The 14,267-nt window shown below is 42.2% G+C and overlaps 1 protein-coding gene across 2 annotated transcripts; it reads left to right on the top strand.

Moving 5' to 3' along the window:
* Positions 1 to 1,031: 1,031 nt before the first annotated feature.
* On the top strand, positions 1,032 to 10,813 carry LOC110978166 (cholesterol 24-hydroxylase-like). 2 transcript variants are annotated; one of them, XR_015425299.1, is made up of 13 exons: positions 1,032 to 1,227; positions 2,110 to 2,187; positions 3,007 to 3,088; positions 4,142 to 4,302; positions 4,670 to 4,808; positions 5,350 to 5,463; positions 6,132 to 6,366; positions 6,530 to 6,602; positions 6,986 to 7,070; positions 7,646 to 7,724; positions 8,046 to 8,134; positions 8,612 to 8,678; positions 9,197 to 9,270. XR_015425299.1 is itself a non-coding variant. In XM_022232945.2 (13 exons), exons 1-13 carry the CDS (start codon positions 1,073 to 1,075, stop codon positions 9,335 to 9,337), a joined length of 1,530 nt encoding a protein of 509 aa, XP_022088637.2. In that variant the 5' UTR covers positions 1,034 to 1,072; the 3' UTR covers positions 9,338 to 10,813. The 2 variants fall into 2 exon arrangements, 1 of the variants encoding a protein (XP_022088637.2); XM_022232945.2 differs by having other exon boundaries at positions 1,034 to 1,227; positions 7,646 to 7,756; positions 9,197 to 10,813.
* The last annotated feature ends 3,454 nt before the right edge of the window (positions 10,814 to 14,267 follow it).

Consider the following 14,267-nt stretch of genomic DNA (forward strand, 5'->3'; position numbering starts at 1 on the left):
TTATCCTTTTCCTTGATTATTGAATATGGTTAGAATCAAGAATATGCTTAAGTTGTCCAGTAGCCCCAACTTCCCCTACTTCATACGAAGCAAGCAAATAAAAATGGACCGGTCAATCAATCGGTGGTCGATGTTGATTGGTCCAGTCAATCAAATCGCCAATAATTTAGAATAGAATAGTTGCTGGAAATAGTTAAGACCCTCTTTTGTTGCACAAGCGAATAGAGTACATCAAATACTGTTGCTCGTGACGAACAACACTCCAAAATGTATGAAGGAGGAAAAGGTACGGGTGACTAAAGTAGGCCATTAGCTTATTATTGCATGATTACTTATCTGATCGAGATTTTTCTTGTGAAAGACACATAGATCATTATTGTTTGACTTATAAATGCATGCTTTTAAGAGGTTTATATAAGTAGATTTTTCTTAGACAGAGTTATTTGCAAACTATTAAAAGTAGTGACTTGATTTGTTTGACAGTCCAACATTAAGGTTCACTTATTGTAAGTTCCCGTTTGTATTTTCGTACTATAGATTTCGAACCCGACTGATCTGATGTAACTGCAGAAGTAGTTTCGATAAAGGAGTTTTGAAACGTTTAAAGTGTGTGACGCAGGTTAAATCTTACACTTACTTTTAGATATAATAAATCATATTTGAAATTATTCATTATTGTAAATGAAATTAATTTAAAATGAATTTCTTCATTGTTTTCTTTTCTTTTGAATGGTTCCCAAAATAAAAATGTTAAATTCCCTTTCAATAAGGTCGACTCGTGCCAGGTCAGTTAAGACTGTTGCTTTTTTACCCATCTCCTTTCTGACGAAAAGTTTTAATAAATTAGGGCCGCATTAAATTTCGTGCGGAATAAATTTAATGTAAAATTTGATTGTCAGCACAGACACAGACGCGTGCATCGGAAAGCACTGTTCTGTTCGAGCTTTGACCTTCCCACTCTTGTGAAATTTTTTTTGTCCTTTTTCTAAAGGCCGGTCGAGGTCGTGCGTACTAAAGTAGGTCGACGCTGTGTAGTGCAGTCAAACAATAATCTATCGACTCACCACCCAAAATGGCTGCTGTTACACTAGCAACGTGTCTGTTGGGATTGATGCTTCTCTTGCTCGTCTGTATAGGTCTTCTGTTCGCAGTATTTGTCTTCTACGTGTATTACCAGCATTGCAAGTACGCGCACATTCCCACTGCACCTAGGAAAGGACTGAAAGGGTGAGTGCAAACAGTGAAACAGGAGACTATGGTTGTATTTCTTCGACGAGCGAATTCCAAGCTTTTCAAACATGTAGCCTTATCCCTTAGGCAAGAAAAGGTCATGAAGATTTTCAGATTTCCTATCTGGAAGTCCTTTATTACACTTACATTGACTGGCAATGAGGCATGAGCGTAAATCCCGGGGGGATGGGGTATATATCACCCAAGCAAGCTAGTGGGGATTAATCATCCTCCCTCGCCACTTTTTAGTGGTGAGAAAAACATTAAGGAGGATTGTGAAGATTTTTTCGGACTCCACGTGCGTTCGGAAGGAGGGTATAACAACTTACAGATCTGTACAATGAACACTGAACCTAGTGTCATATGGTGTCAGTCTCCAACCCCCCCCTTTTTAAATTCCTATGGCCATGAAAGTCCCCCCCCCCGCAATGCCCCAACCCCACCCCCTCAGTTCGCAGCACAGATTGGCGGCACTGCAATGAGGTCACTGGAGCATGACCATTCCCCATCGGACCTGTGAGTGACCAGAAGGCGGTCCTATTTCCCTTTACCTTCGGCCTGGAGAAATATAAGACCCTCTTCTGGTCACGTACAGTCCGTTGGGGCGCCCCTACCATGGAGGTAGAATGCACAGACGTTCACTGGTGACCTCATTGCCAGTCCGTCCATAGACTGCGTGTAATAGTTGGGAGTGTAAAGGTGTATAGTTAGAAACTGTGGCAAGAAAGTTATAAATATGACGCCCCACTGACAATTTTCTGAAGGAAACTGATGTCAACCCGCTAGGAATATCAGCAGGGGCAGTGTTGCATAATGCGCTGGTCATGCTATTGTTTAGATTTATAATAAAAAAAAAAACATTGTATCCGTGCCATATAGGTTTCTTTTCGGCCATGCTTCACTGATGATAGAATACCAGCGGAAGAGTTTGTCTTTCTCCGATGCCGTCGTTGACATGTAAGTTGTTTGCGTTGACCTGTTTCACTGAAACTCTGACGGCCAAGTTCCCTATTGGCGAAAAGGGCAATTGACCTTTGCTCAGGAAGACCCCTCAAAAATTGATATAAAGCTCCGATCATTTCTAATGGCGTGTGATTACTTGCCTGCGCTGGCCTTGAAGTTGATGCCTCAACGGGAGGATCACTTTTACCAAACAGTAAGAAGTTTAAGCCATGGAAAAATATCAAGCAAAAATTCGATCGGGGAACAGGTATGCACGATTGGCGTTGGTAAACCTTCTACATCCGCACGTGAGTGCTGTGTGCATCTTAGTGTCAGTGGCCGAGAGGGTTTAAGCGAAAGTCAACAGCTTATTGTCTGTATACACTCGAATAATTACACAAGCCCATTTGTTTAAGGTATAATATCTTTATTTTGCAAACGTTTTGTGTTATTACGAAATGGTACCTGGCATTTAATGGGCTTCCGCAAGTCGTAGCTTCCTTGTCACTACAAAAAAATGTAAGAATAGTGATTTGTATCACTGTTGAGAGAGCGATCAAATACAACGGTGAGTCCACGATTTGAGGAGCTGAAGGGACACACGGACGGATGAGTCTGCCAGGAGGGACCGTCGATATCATTTCGGAGATGTAGAAGGCTAGTGAAATCGAAGTCTTGCGATATGCAGTGTTGTTGGAGAGAACATACATGTAACATTCTTCTTTGCAGTTGACCTTGAATGATATTATACCACGAAAAAGACGTGATTATGAGGTGGATTTCCACAGGCTACTAAAATATTCTTGAAATATCGATTTTTCTCTCTTTCTGCAGGATGCGCCAATGTGGACCTGTGTTTACCGTCTTTTTCTTCTTCACTCCAGTCATTTTTGTGCTCGACCCCGATTTCGTCAAGGTACTTTTTTTCACAGCTGGATGGCTCGATTTGTTTTAATATCCATTCTGATTGTTTTGGGGAGGATTACGCGGTGTGGCCACACCGCGTGCCCCCCCCCCGCCATTACAAAACTTATTTCATTTTAATCCAAGCAGGTTGGGATTCAGGCTGTTCCTGTTTATTTTCTCGAATTTTCCCCCTTACATCACTACAGTTAATCCTGAAAATTAATGTTTCTACCAAAGAACTTGGCCCCTGTATGTTCATTGAAGCTGTCGCACATGGAAGATGCCGTTTTCATTGGTACAAACCTTTTCATCGTGCGTGATTATGTGGACATTGGATTAGATTTGAAGCTTTTTATGGTGGAGGTAGCAAGTAAAATGGTAGGTTTGTGGTAGCACCATGGATATAGGTCTATCTCTTTTTTGAGTACATGGGGTTCTGGAAAGAACCGGTGGTACTCAACGTTTCGGACAGTATGCTCTGTCCGGACTGTCCGAAATGTTGAGTACCACCGGTTCTTTCCAGAACCCCACATACCAAAAAAGAGATATATCCACAGTGCTACAGAAAATCTATGTGGACCTTGTTTGCAGAATCTCAGCGGCTTGTCCCTAGAAAATTTTGCATTTATCAGGTTATCTTTGGGGTTTATCAAACCGAGCTGAGAAGTTTCCTTATTCCAAGGCTTGTTTCTAACCTTTCGAGAGCCGGTTTATCCCCCACAGCCAGAAGAGGAATCTGGGCCTTGTACTAACCACTACGAGCAATTTCATCATATGTAGTGTGTCAATAGGTACTTTGCATCATGCAGTGAAAAATAAGAGATCCTATCATTTTAAGGCATACTTCAATACGAAAGTGGCACTCTTTTAATTTTATAAAAATCGCACCAAAATTTAAGCAAGACAGAAGAGTTTAGAAATCCATTAAAACTGGCGGGGAAAATCCTCGACGGAGAGATAAAGAGTATTCCGTCCACTGTACTTTTCAGGCTCAGTTAAAACTGTGTTGATGTATCCATTTTTAGGACGTGCCTCTGAGAAATTTCTCGGTTTCTGGTCACAGGAACTCCTGTGTACGGACACGCACCCAAAGCCGTACGCGGCCTATAAGATTTTCATGAAGATCCTTGGAAATCGTTTTCTTGGAAATGGCCTCGTCTCTGACGTCAACCCTGCGACGCATGCGCAAAAACGAGCTCTTTTCAGCCCCGCCTTTCACAGGAGGTAAGGTGATTGTTGTTGTGTGGTGTGAAACTTCGTCCATAAGTCGCGCTGCAAGGTGCTTGCAGGTTTTTTGTGCATCGTTGTCATCACTGCTTATTTATTTTCAATTCAATAACGTACTGACTGATTTTCATCAGTAAATCCGAAAGCTACTTCTAGAGGAATAAAAGCATGAAATGACGTATACAAAAATTGTGTAAAACTGAGCTAATCTGTTATTTTAGAAATGGAAGTGAATATAATTATGTTTGAATTTGTCTATAGTTTTGCAAGAGCAGACTCTCTGGGTCGTAAATCTAAATCCTTAATCATTTGCACCACCAAGCCATTGATAATTAAGACCTTTTCCTTAAAATAACCCGTTTAGGTATCTTCAGGGCCTGATGGGACAGTTCAATACAGGTGCAGATTTGCTGATTGAGAAATTGAGCCCCAAGGCTGATGGGAAGACCGAGGTTGTAATGCTAGATGAATTAAATGGAACCACGCTTGACATCATTGCGAAGGTAAAGAGCGGTGGTAGGAGGGGTGGTTGTGGATTGGTTTTCTTGAAGAAAGAACTAGACTACAATGGTCAAAGATCCCATTTGAACATTTGGTTGAAATGATAAATCAGTTAGATGAGACAGTTAAAGACAAAGGTTTGTATGCTTTACTGTAATTTTGTAATTGTTTAATGACAATGCAGTATATCAAAATTAAAAGAGCGTACGGTGAAGTCAAAACAAACTTTCGCAAATTGTTCCAAACACCATAATCTTGTCGTTTTTGTGGAACATACATATACAGTTGGGGCTGATCAGAATGGTGTTGTGTCTCGACAGAAAAGAGAGTTCCCTGACTTTGAAATTGACATTGAGTGTGTTTTAGCTTTTGAGTTACTTCTTTTGGATGCGACAATTTTCAGTATGTTCATGATTCCATTTAGTCAAAAATTAGCAATCTTGGCCCTGCCATAATTAGTCAGATGTCAGTCTTGCTTCAAAATCCTGTCCGGATTCACTTGCTGTCTTTTATGCTTATGTCATGTCCTGTATGTGGTGACAGGTTGCATTTGGGATGGATCTCAATGTCACTCTGGACGACAACTCTCCATTCAAGAAGGCAGTGTCCAAATGCTTTCAAGGGGCTGATGTGGAGAGAACGTTCCCGTTGACAAGAGTGAGTATTCAGGTTGCAGCGGCTAGTAGTGTCACTACGGTAATCGGCCCATGAGTTCAGGGAAAACTCGCGTTCTCTTCCACGATATCAGTCGCTGTAGCCCTAACATTCCCCAGTCCCCCGATTTGTGTACACGCTAGGGGTCAAATTTGTGAGTGTCCCGTATTAGATTCACCGATGTACAACCAGAGCTGCTGACTCGAATCATGTGACTTCGAATCGAGTCGGACTCGAGTCGCTATTTTTGTGACTTGTGACTTGGCTTGTAAATACCAGCTTTGACTTGTTACTTGACTTGGACTTGCAAAAATGACTTGCCGCTTCCCTGTGTAACTGCACTGGTTTAAGGTCGTCAGAAATCGAAAAGAGCAATGTTAACAATACAGTGTAATGTAGAAAATCTCATTCTTAAGGCCAAATTTCAACGGGTTACATTGCGATTACAGACCCTGGGTGCACTAACCGAGGAGATAGTATATGGATGCATGTCAGTCCCCGGGCTACGAAATCGTATGAAAACAGTGGGGAGAAACTTTCAATAGTGGTGGATAGTAGATTGTTAACTCTCTCCCTGGGGATCATGATTAGATATAGTTTGCTTGAGGCCGGTGTTTTAACAGGCACACCGTGTCATTTTTTTCGTCTCTTTTTTCTCCTTCGTTTCTTAGTTTAGTCCATTTCCAGCCTCTCGTAAAATTCGAAAAGAGGTCCGAGACAGCCTACACTTCCTCCGCGAGACAGGCCGTCAGTGCATTGAGGAGAGGCTACGAGCCATTGAGAAACAAGAAGATGTGCCGAATGACATCCTGACTTACATCTTGAAAGAGGTCGATTGTTTCAAAGGAGAACAGGCGATTGATGAGGAAGGACTGATTGACGAGTTTGTTACGTTCTTCATTGCTGGTGAGAAGTTTCTTCGCGCCTCTTTTTAATTGAAAAGTTTGGTCCTTCAATCATGATTTTTAGCGTAAATTAGAAGTGTGAAATAACTTCAGGTATTCTGATTTTTTGCCGACTTTTTTTGGACTGCCAGATTAATCGTTGGTCCTGTCTCTAACCTGGACAGGTCAAGAGACAACTGCCAATCTTCTGAGTTTCACATTGGTGGAGCTGGGACACCACCCAGAAGTCATGCATAGGTACTCGTATAGCGCTAAGTCAGTTGACATATTATTATGTTCTAAATTTGCGAGGTTTAGCCAGGAACCTCAAAAGACAGTGAATGAGAAAAACTGAAAAGAATGTACCTACTTTGGGAAATTTGGATCTGAAGGTTGGAATTTTAAAAAGACAAATTTCAAATTCTTACTTCGATAAACCAGAGGTAACTATCGAAAAGCCTTTGTCTTTCAAAATTAATCTTTTACAGCTTCAGTCCACCGTTACTCAATATAGCCTTAATGATGCGCAAATTTTATTCAAACGACATCAAAGCAGGTGGGATACCATGTGGCTTAAGCTTACGTTGGTCTCCTCTTTTATATTCTACTAACACCCACATATATCCGACTTTTGGCTGTAGACTGAAAACAGAGATTGATGCAGTTTATGGAGACAAGGAATTTCTTGAGTACGCTGACATAGGTAAATTCACCTATATGATACAGGTGAGACCTTTTCAGAATTTAGACCACTTAAGGTGATTGTGTGGATTATTATTTTTTTATCCAATTATTTTTTATCCAATGCGCCTTTAATTTCTATAATGTATCTCAGTGAAACATAACGTGCAAAAGGCGAAGAGTTTTAGGCTGTAGAATCTCGTTCTTAAATCTTATGGTACAGCCGCGTGTTTCTTTCACAAAGGTCATTCCATGTGAATAGTAATGGTCGAGTTTTTTTACAACCGAACAAAAAAAGGTATCTGAAATGGATTGCTTTCGTCAAGTATCTTTCGACAATGTGCCTTGCAAAAGTGTTTCTAAATTTCAGTTTGCCGAAGGGTTTTAGACCGATCGATGGCCTTGGACTGACAAGTTATGTGTTGGCATAGGCTGCGGTAAGGTTTTCTTACTTGCGTCTTCACGTACGTTCTCTGGGCTGTACACATTGTAATGTCCCAACTTTGTGTTCGTTTAAATCTTAACAGAATGAAAGTGCTTAGTCTGATAACATCCGTCTGTGACATTTTAAATGAAGGATATTGGTTTCATGAATTCATTACTTTCGCTTCCTGTTTAAGGTTTTCAAAGAATCGCTTCGTCTGTGGCCTCCAGTGGCTGGAACGAGTAGACAATTGGCTTGTGACGTCACGGTCAAAGGTTATAAGCTTCCTAAGGGATCACTGGTGTTTGTACGTTTTGTTAAAATTACGTTGGTCGTTTATAACTTCCAGAATTCCATTGTGTCACAGAGATTGATGACACGAAAATGAAAGCCTTCTGATAGATTTCCACATTTTCGAAATTGTGAATCTGTCAAGCTAAATTATTTTTTCAAATTAAAAAATGAATTACTTCAAAATTTATTTGATGGGCAGTGTTCTAGTTGAAGTAGTAGCGTTAAATTTTTTTCGAAACGTATTTGTTTCATAGTCTGTCCTTCCTGTAACAAATGTTTCTGTCTGATTATTCTACCTCAAGCCGAATACTTACGCGATGGCAAGGATGGAGGAGTTTTTCCATGATCCGTTACAGTTTGATCCCGACCGCTTCAAGGCCAGTGATGACAAGTTAGTTTAATCTATGGATTGCTTTTCCTTTAAGATGCAAATGCAGTTTTCTCACACGCGTCAGGCAACAGCGGCACTATATCCACTGATGTTTTGTCCAAACCTGTGGCATTGCTAAGAAAGCTGGACATTCCCAGGAAGTGCATGTATATATCGTCCTTATTACAGAGTGCTTCTTGGTAGGCTGACTTGTCGCTTGAGTTGGTAGTCTTTCGATGGTAGGTAAATAAATCTTTCCCGCCTTGATCTCGTGTGTTAATCTGTGGCGTAACTGGGGGGGGGGGCACATGTGGCATGTGTCCCCCTCCAGCGTATGGCCATGCACCTGCTCCCCTCCCCTGCATTTGAAATCTGTGAATAATGTATGAGCCCCGGTCCCCCGGTCCTATACGCCACTGCACGGCGTTGATTATCAACCAGTAATTGTTTCTTTTTCATTACTTATTAATTGACACTGCACTTGTATCTCTCTGACAGACCACAGTATGCATACTTTCCGTTCTCACTCGGTAGTCGTAACTGCATTGGTCAGCAGTTTGCTTTGGTAAGTGTGCGCATGTTTGTTGAGATGTTGCAGGTATTGATTTGCAGTTAGAGATCTTAATTCCATGGCATGATGAACAAAAACACACACATTCATGAATTTAAGCGTGGCTTGGTGTAGTCTACTATGAGCAAATACCGTGTTTCTAGGCAGATTTCCAGTGCATACTCCACACAGCGAACACAATTATTGATCACGTGGTACTGGTGTATTTGCCGCCACCAAGCATTCCAAGTGTCTTCCATTGAGGATTTACTGAGTGTAGACTCATTATGCGTCTACTGAGTCTGAAAAGAAGTTATTGATAATGTAAGGGCAATTCCATTCAAACGTGGAAAATTATGACCTTATGATCGTAGGCAGTTTTTAACCAAATAAGAGGTCTTTTTCTGAATTATAAGTGATATTGAAAGCAGCAATAGCGTGGCTGAATTTCCACTTTTGCGTGGAATTGCCGGTACCATCTTTGTTACAAGCTTTGTACTGACCAAAACCTCCATCTTCCTTTTTTTTCCAAGATCGAGGCCCGTGTTCTGCTCGCCAAATTGCTGCACAAGTTCAACTTTAAACTTGTTCCGGGCCAAGGATACGGAATACTGGACGAGATCACTCTGAAACCCAAAGGAAGATGCAGAAACTACTTAACGCTTAGGGAATAGAGAATTTCGCTCTAGACAACTCGACTAATGAGTTTGACCATATTTTATCACGTGTAAATTAGGCCTTTTCAGACGTAAGATTTTCAAATGAAATATGTCAAAAGAACTTTTTGATGACGATTTGCTGCGTGTACAGTTGTCCTTTTATTTATTATTTTTTATTTGACTCTTGATTTCATCGGTTCGGAATGTTTTAAATGTAACACTCTTAATGGATTTTTATGTGGGTACTGTAAGTCAGGATCTAATAGTGGCTGTCTTCAGTGGTGACGGCCTGCATTAAGCACTTTGTTTTCATCAAAACGCCACTGCGCAAGTCCCCCAACGACAATAAATGAGTCAGTCACACGTCACGTCGTGGGATAGGGAGCTAGACACATGTCAAGAAATAATAACGGGGAGCTGTTTGTCAAAAATTGCATGTTTTGTGTCAGTAGGGGCCTACACATATGGCAGCATTATTTCCTGCCCGATATCCAATATTATCACCGAGATAATGTTGTATAGCCACTGTACTTTTTTTCATTTTCCAATTTTTTGGGTGGGGGTATGAGCCAGTAGCCCATCCTCGCGGACTGATACCCTTCGCGATGTGCGGTAAAGGGGGACCCCCCATGTGATGCACAAGCTTTATCCTAAGGCCTACTGCACCCCCCTCGGAAACCTGAAAGAATTCCAAAGATTGCACCAACACAGAAGAAGACACAATGAAGGAGGCGTCCCCTTTGCCGCGTATCGTGCATCGTATGCCGGGACTGGCTGCCAATGTAGTTCCGTTGAGCATTCTCTTTTGGTAAACGGAATGCTTTCAAGGTGTCGTTGCCACGGTTAGGTTCAGTTCCCACATCTTCCCCAACCAGACTACATGATAGTCTTTTTTTTGAGAGCTGGTTCAAAAATTGTCAAAACAGAAAAGTCTAGTCAGGCGCTCTCCTACCAATCAAGATACCGAACCTGAGAGCGAGGTGTTATAAATACCACCCCACCCCTTTGATTTACGTGCAGGGTTTTCGGAATCTGGTTTTCAAAAAATACGCTTAATTGACGCAGCCTCAGTGCATAGTAATTTGGCTGGATTCTTTCCTTGTTTCCTTACATTCCAGTGTTCGCAGTGACTGAGAAAAGATCTCTGTCAAATGAGCTGTCAGACAGATTACCAAAATGCCATGATTTGAGTTTGGTTCTGCCTTGAAAATCAGAACAATCAGAGCAATGTGTGACTTAAATGTATAGAACAGTTATAGTGAATCAGAAATAGTATTACAAAAGTTAAATTTTATTTAGAAATGGAAATATTTGTTTAATTTCCAGAAACAACTCACAGTTTGTAATAAGTTGCTACCGTTAAAGGGTTAGGTATTTGAAGAAATCTGATATTGGTCAGTGGCATACTTAAATTCAGCTTCTAATAGGCAATCATAAGAGGTCTTTTGAATTGCCCAATGTTAATAAATCTTCCGGTGAAATAGCAAATGACCTCAGTGTACATTTTTCTTGGATTTGTTCAAGTTTGCCGCCCCTTGATTTAAATTCTTCGACTCCAATACTTACCAGCTGTTTCTTTGCCTTCACGGGTAACCCATCAACAAGTTTACAAGCGGCTTCGTAAATGGAACCTATCAAAAGCTGGTTACCCTGGAATTTGTCCAGTTAAGCTTTTAAAGGAATTTGCTTTTGAAATATCATTTCCATTAACTCACATTTTTAATGCTTGTTTGGAAGCTGGCTGTTTCCTTGAAATTTGGAAACGAGCATCTGTTTGTGCAATTCCAAAAACTACTCCGGTTATTAATTTTGATCAGTTACGCCCAATTTCAGTTACTCCTATTTTGGCAAGACTTTTTGAAGGTTTTCTATCTGAATGGGTGATGGGTGATTTCAAGAAGTGGATTGATTTACTACAATTTGGAAGTATGAAGGGTTGTTCTATAGAGCAACTTGATAAGTATACTGGATACAATTCACCAGGGTCTAGATAAATTGGGGAATTATGTTAATATGTTTACCGTAGACTTCAGTAAAGCTTTTGACCGAATTAATCACGCTATTGTTATTGAGAAATTGGTTCATCTGAATGTTGATCGAGCCATCTTGCCTACAGTATGCAGTTTTTTGAGAATCGTAAACAAGTTGTCCGTTTTAATAATGTTTAACAAGCATGATGGACCTTACTCTTGAAGTTCCACAGGGAACAAAGTTGGGCCCTATTTTGTTTCTTGCCGTGGTTAACGATTTAGCTTGTAATATACCCAATCGCTGGAAGTGTGTGGATGATTTAACTGTTCTTGACGTTATTCCTAAGGATGGTAATTCAACTGTCTTCTCAGAGTATACACCTGGGCGCGATCCCACCTGAAATGACCCAGTTATAGCAAGGGTTCTTGGAAGTGTTGGGTCCCGGTGAACGTACATGGTCTATCACGGGGACCAATTAAGACTTCGAACGGCCTTTGTTGGTTGTTGTACCGAGCGCTGAATGGAGCCAAGTTGGTCCTCCAAGGTAGAAACTCATTTCTCCAGAGAGAAATATACATCATTGGTGTCGGAAGGCTTGTGATGTGTGGGTTTGTTAATTCCCAGTTTACACGATTCAACATACACTTCGGACAAGTCACCTACTTCACCTCCTCATTGGCTCGATCACAGATGGCCTTCTGAGTACGCTTGAACCATTTGACGTCGTCTAAAGCCGCTTTGAAATACACAAATCATTTGTAGTTATGACACCTGAGCCACTCAAAGGTAATGCGTTAATATGTATTTATGAAAATAAGTAATTAAAATTAGACAGTACGCTCCAGAATTTTAAAATACGAATTCATCTATCAACAGGTATTTCCTTTCTTAAAATACAATTTAGTAATAATATTTTCATGGAATCAGGAATAATAAGCCTACCCATAATGAAAGATTGTGTTTATAATAAAGTAAGTAGAGGAGAAACAACACAAATCACAATACCGATAATCTTTTCATGACAGGAAATTTTCTTCTTACTTGAATAACTACGTTCAGTTACTCAATCAAAAAGGGAAGGAAAGGAGAGGAAAGGAGAGGAGAGGAGAGGAAAGGAGAGGAGAGGACAGGAGAGGACAGGACAGGACAGGAGAGGAGAGGACAGGACAGGACAGGAGAGGAGAGGACAGGACAGGACAGGACAGGAGAGGACAGGAGAGGAGAGGACAGGACAGGACAGGACAGGAGAGGAGAGGACAGGACAGGACAGGAGAGGACAGGACAGGAGAGGAAAGGAAAGGAAAGGAGAGGAGAGGAGAGGAGAGGAGAGGAGAGGAGAGGAAAGGAAAGGAAAGGAAAGGAAAGGAAAGGAAAGGAAAGGAAAGGAAAGGAGAGGAGAGGACAGGACAGGACAGGAGAGGACAGGACAGGACAGGACAGGAGAGGAGAGGACAGGACAGGACAGGACAGGAGAGGAGAGGACAGGAGAGGAGAGGACAGGACAGGACAGGACAGGAGAGGAGAGGAGAGGAGAGGAGAGGACAGGACAGGACAGGAGAGGACAGGACAGGAGAGGAGAGGAGAGGAGGGGAGAGGACAGGAGAGGAGAGGACAGGACAGGAGAGGACAGGAGAGGAGGGGAGGGGAGAGGAGAGGAGGGGAGGGGAGGGGAGGAGAGGAGAGGACAGGAGAGGACAGGAGAGGACAGGAGAGGACAGGAGAGGAGAGGACAGGAGAGGACAGGAGAGGAGAGGATGGGATAGGAGAGGACAGGAGGGGACAGGAGAGGAGAGGACAGGACAGGAGAGGACAGGAGAGGACAGGAGAGGACAGGAGAAAAGAGAACAGGAGAGGACAGGAGAGGAGAGGACAGGACAGGACAGGACAGGAGAGGAAAGGACAGGAGAGGAGAGGACAGGACAGGAGAGGAGATAGACAGGACAGGACAGGAGAGGAGAGGACAGGAGAGGGGAGGAGAGGACAGGAGAGGACAGGACAGGACAGGACAGGACAGGACAGGAGAGGACAGGAGAGGAGAGGAGAGGACAGGACAGGAGAGGAGAGGACAGGAGAGGAGAGGAGAGGACAGGAGAGGACATGAGAGGAGAGGACAGGAGAGGACAGGAGAGGAGAGGACAGGAGAGGAGAGGACAGGACAGGAGAGGACAGGAGAGGACAGGACAGGAGAGGACAGGACAGGAGAGGAGAGGAGAGGACAGGACAGGAAAGGACAGAGAATTTGGATTTGAGGGTGGTGGGGTTAATCGAATCACATTTAGGGATTTGATTGGCAAGTGTTGGACAGTTGCGGATCCTTTTTGGCCAGCAACTTGAAAAGGGTAACATAATGATTGTTTTGGGCCAAATTCTGAAAATGTGTTCAATGTGCTGGAAACTAAAGAACAGAAAGTGGACTTTTAATTGAGGCACGTTTTTGAGGTTTTCTTATAGTATTCATCTATAATATTCCAAACTAGTGGTGGGATTTAGCAATAGCCAAAAGGACTTATGATTTAAACACCATAGCTTATACTGCATTGCCGAAAATATACCACGTGATGCGAGACATCCATCAGGTAAAGATAGTATCATCTACGGGGGTGGAGCGCTTGCTTCCTTCTGAAAGAATGAAGTATGTGTATTTAAGGAGAGAAAGAAGAGGAAATATGGGATGCACCCCCTCACCGTTTATGGCAAGTTTGCTATTAATGCTTCCCCAGAAAGAGCCCCGCCCCCTCCTGCCCACGCACATGGCTGCATTGAATCAGTAGGTATCAAATCAGACATAAAAAACGAGGTCAAGATAGGAGGAAGCACCATGGCCACGGTAACAGATGACCAAAATATATGTATGCTTTACAGCCATTGATCTCCACTATTTTTATAATCATAAGGTCAATGTTCGCAGCTTTTCAAAACAGTAGAGCGCCCTCTTTCAGCGATTCTCCACCTGTATGTTCGTCACGTACTTTCA

This window comes from Acanthaster planci, linkage group LG01, assembly GCF_054643075.1.
Source record: "Acanthaster planci isolate LZ-2023a linkage group LG01, COTS_SCS, whole genome shotgun sequence".
Classification (NCBI taxonomy): domain Eukaryota; kingdom Metazoa; phylum Echinodermata; class Asteroidea; order Valvatida; family Acanthasteridae; genus Acanthaster; species Acanthaster planci.

Coding starts and splice junctions, on each gene's coding strand:
- LOC110978166 (XM_022232945.2), top strand. CDS start 1,073: ATGGCTGCTGTTACACTAGCAACGTGTCTGTTGGGATTGATGCTTCTC. Junction 4,303..4,669: donor AGCCCCGCCTTTCACAGGAG/GTAAGGTGATTG, acceptor TAACCCGTTTAG/GTATCTTCAGGGCCTGATGG. Junction 8,679..9,196: donor TTGGTCAGCAGTTTGCTTTG/GTAAGTGTGCGC, acceptor TTTTTTTCCAAG/ATCGAGGCCCGTGTTCTGCT.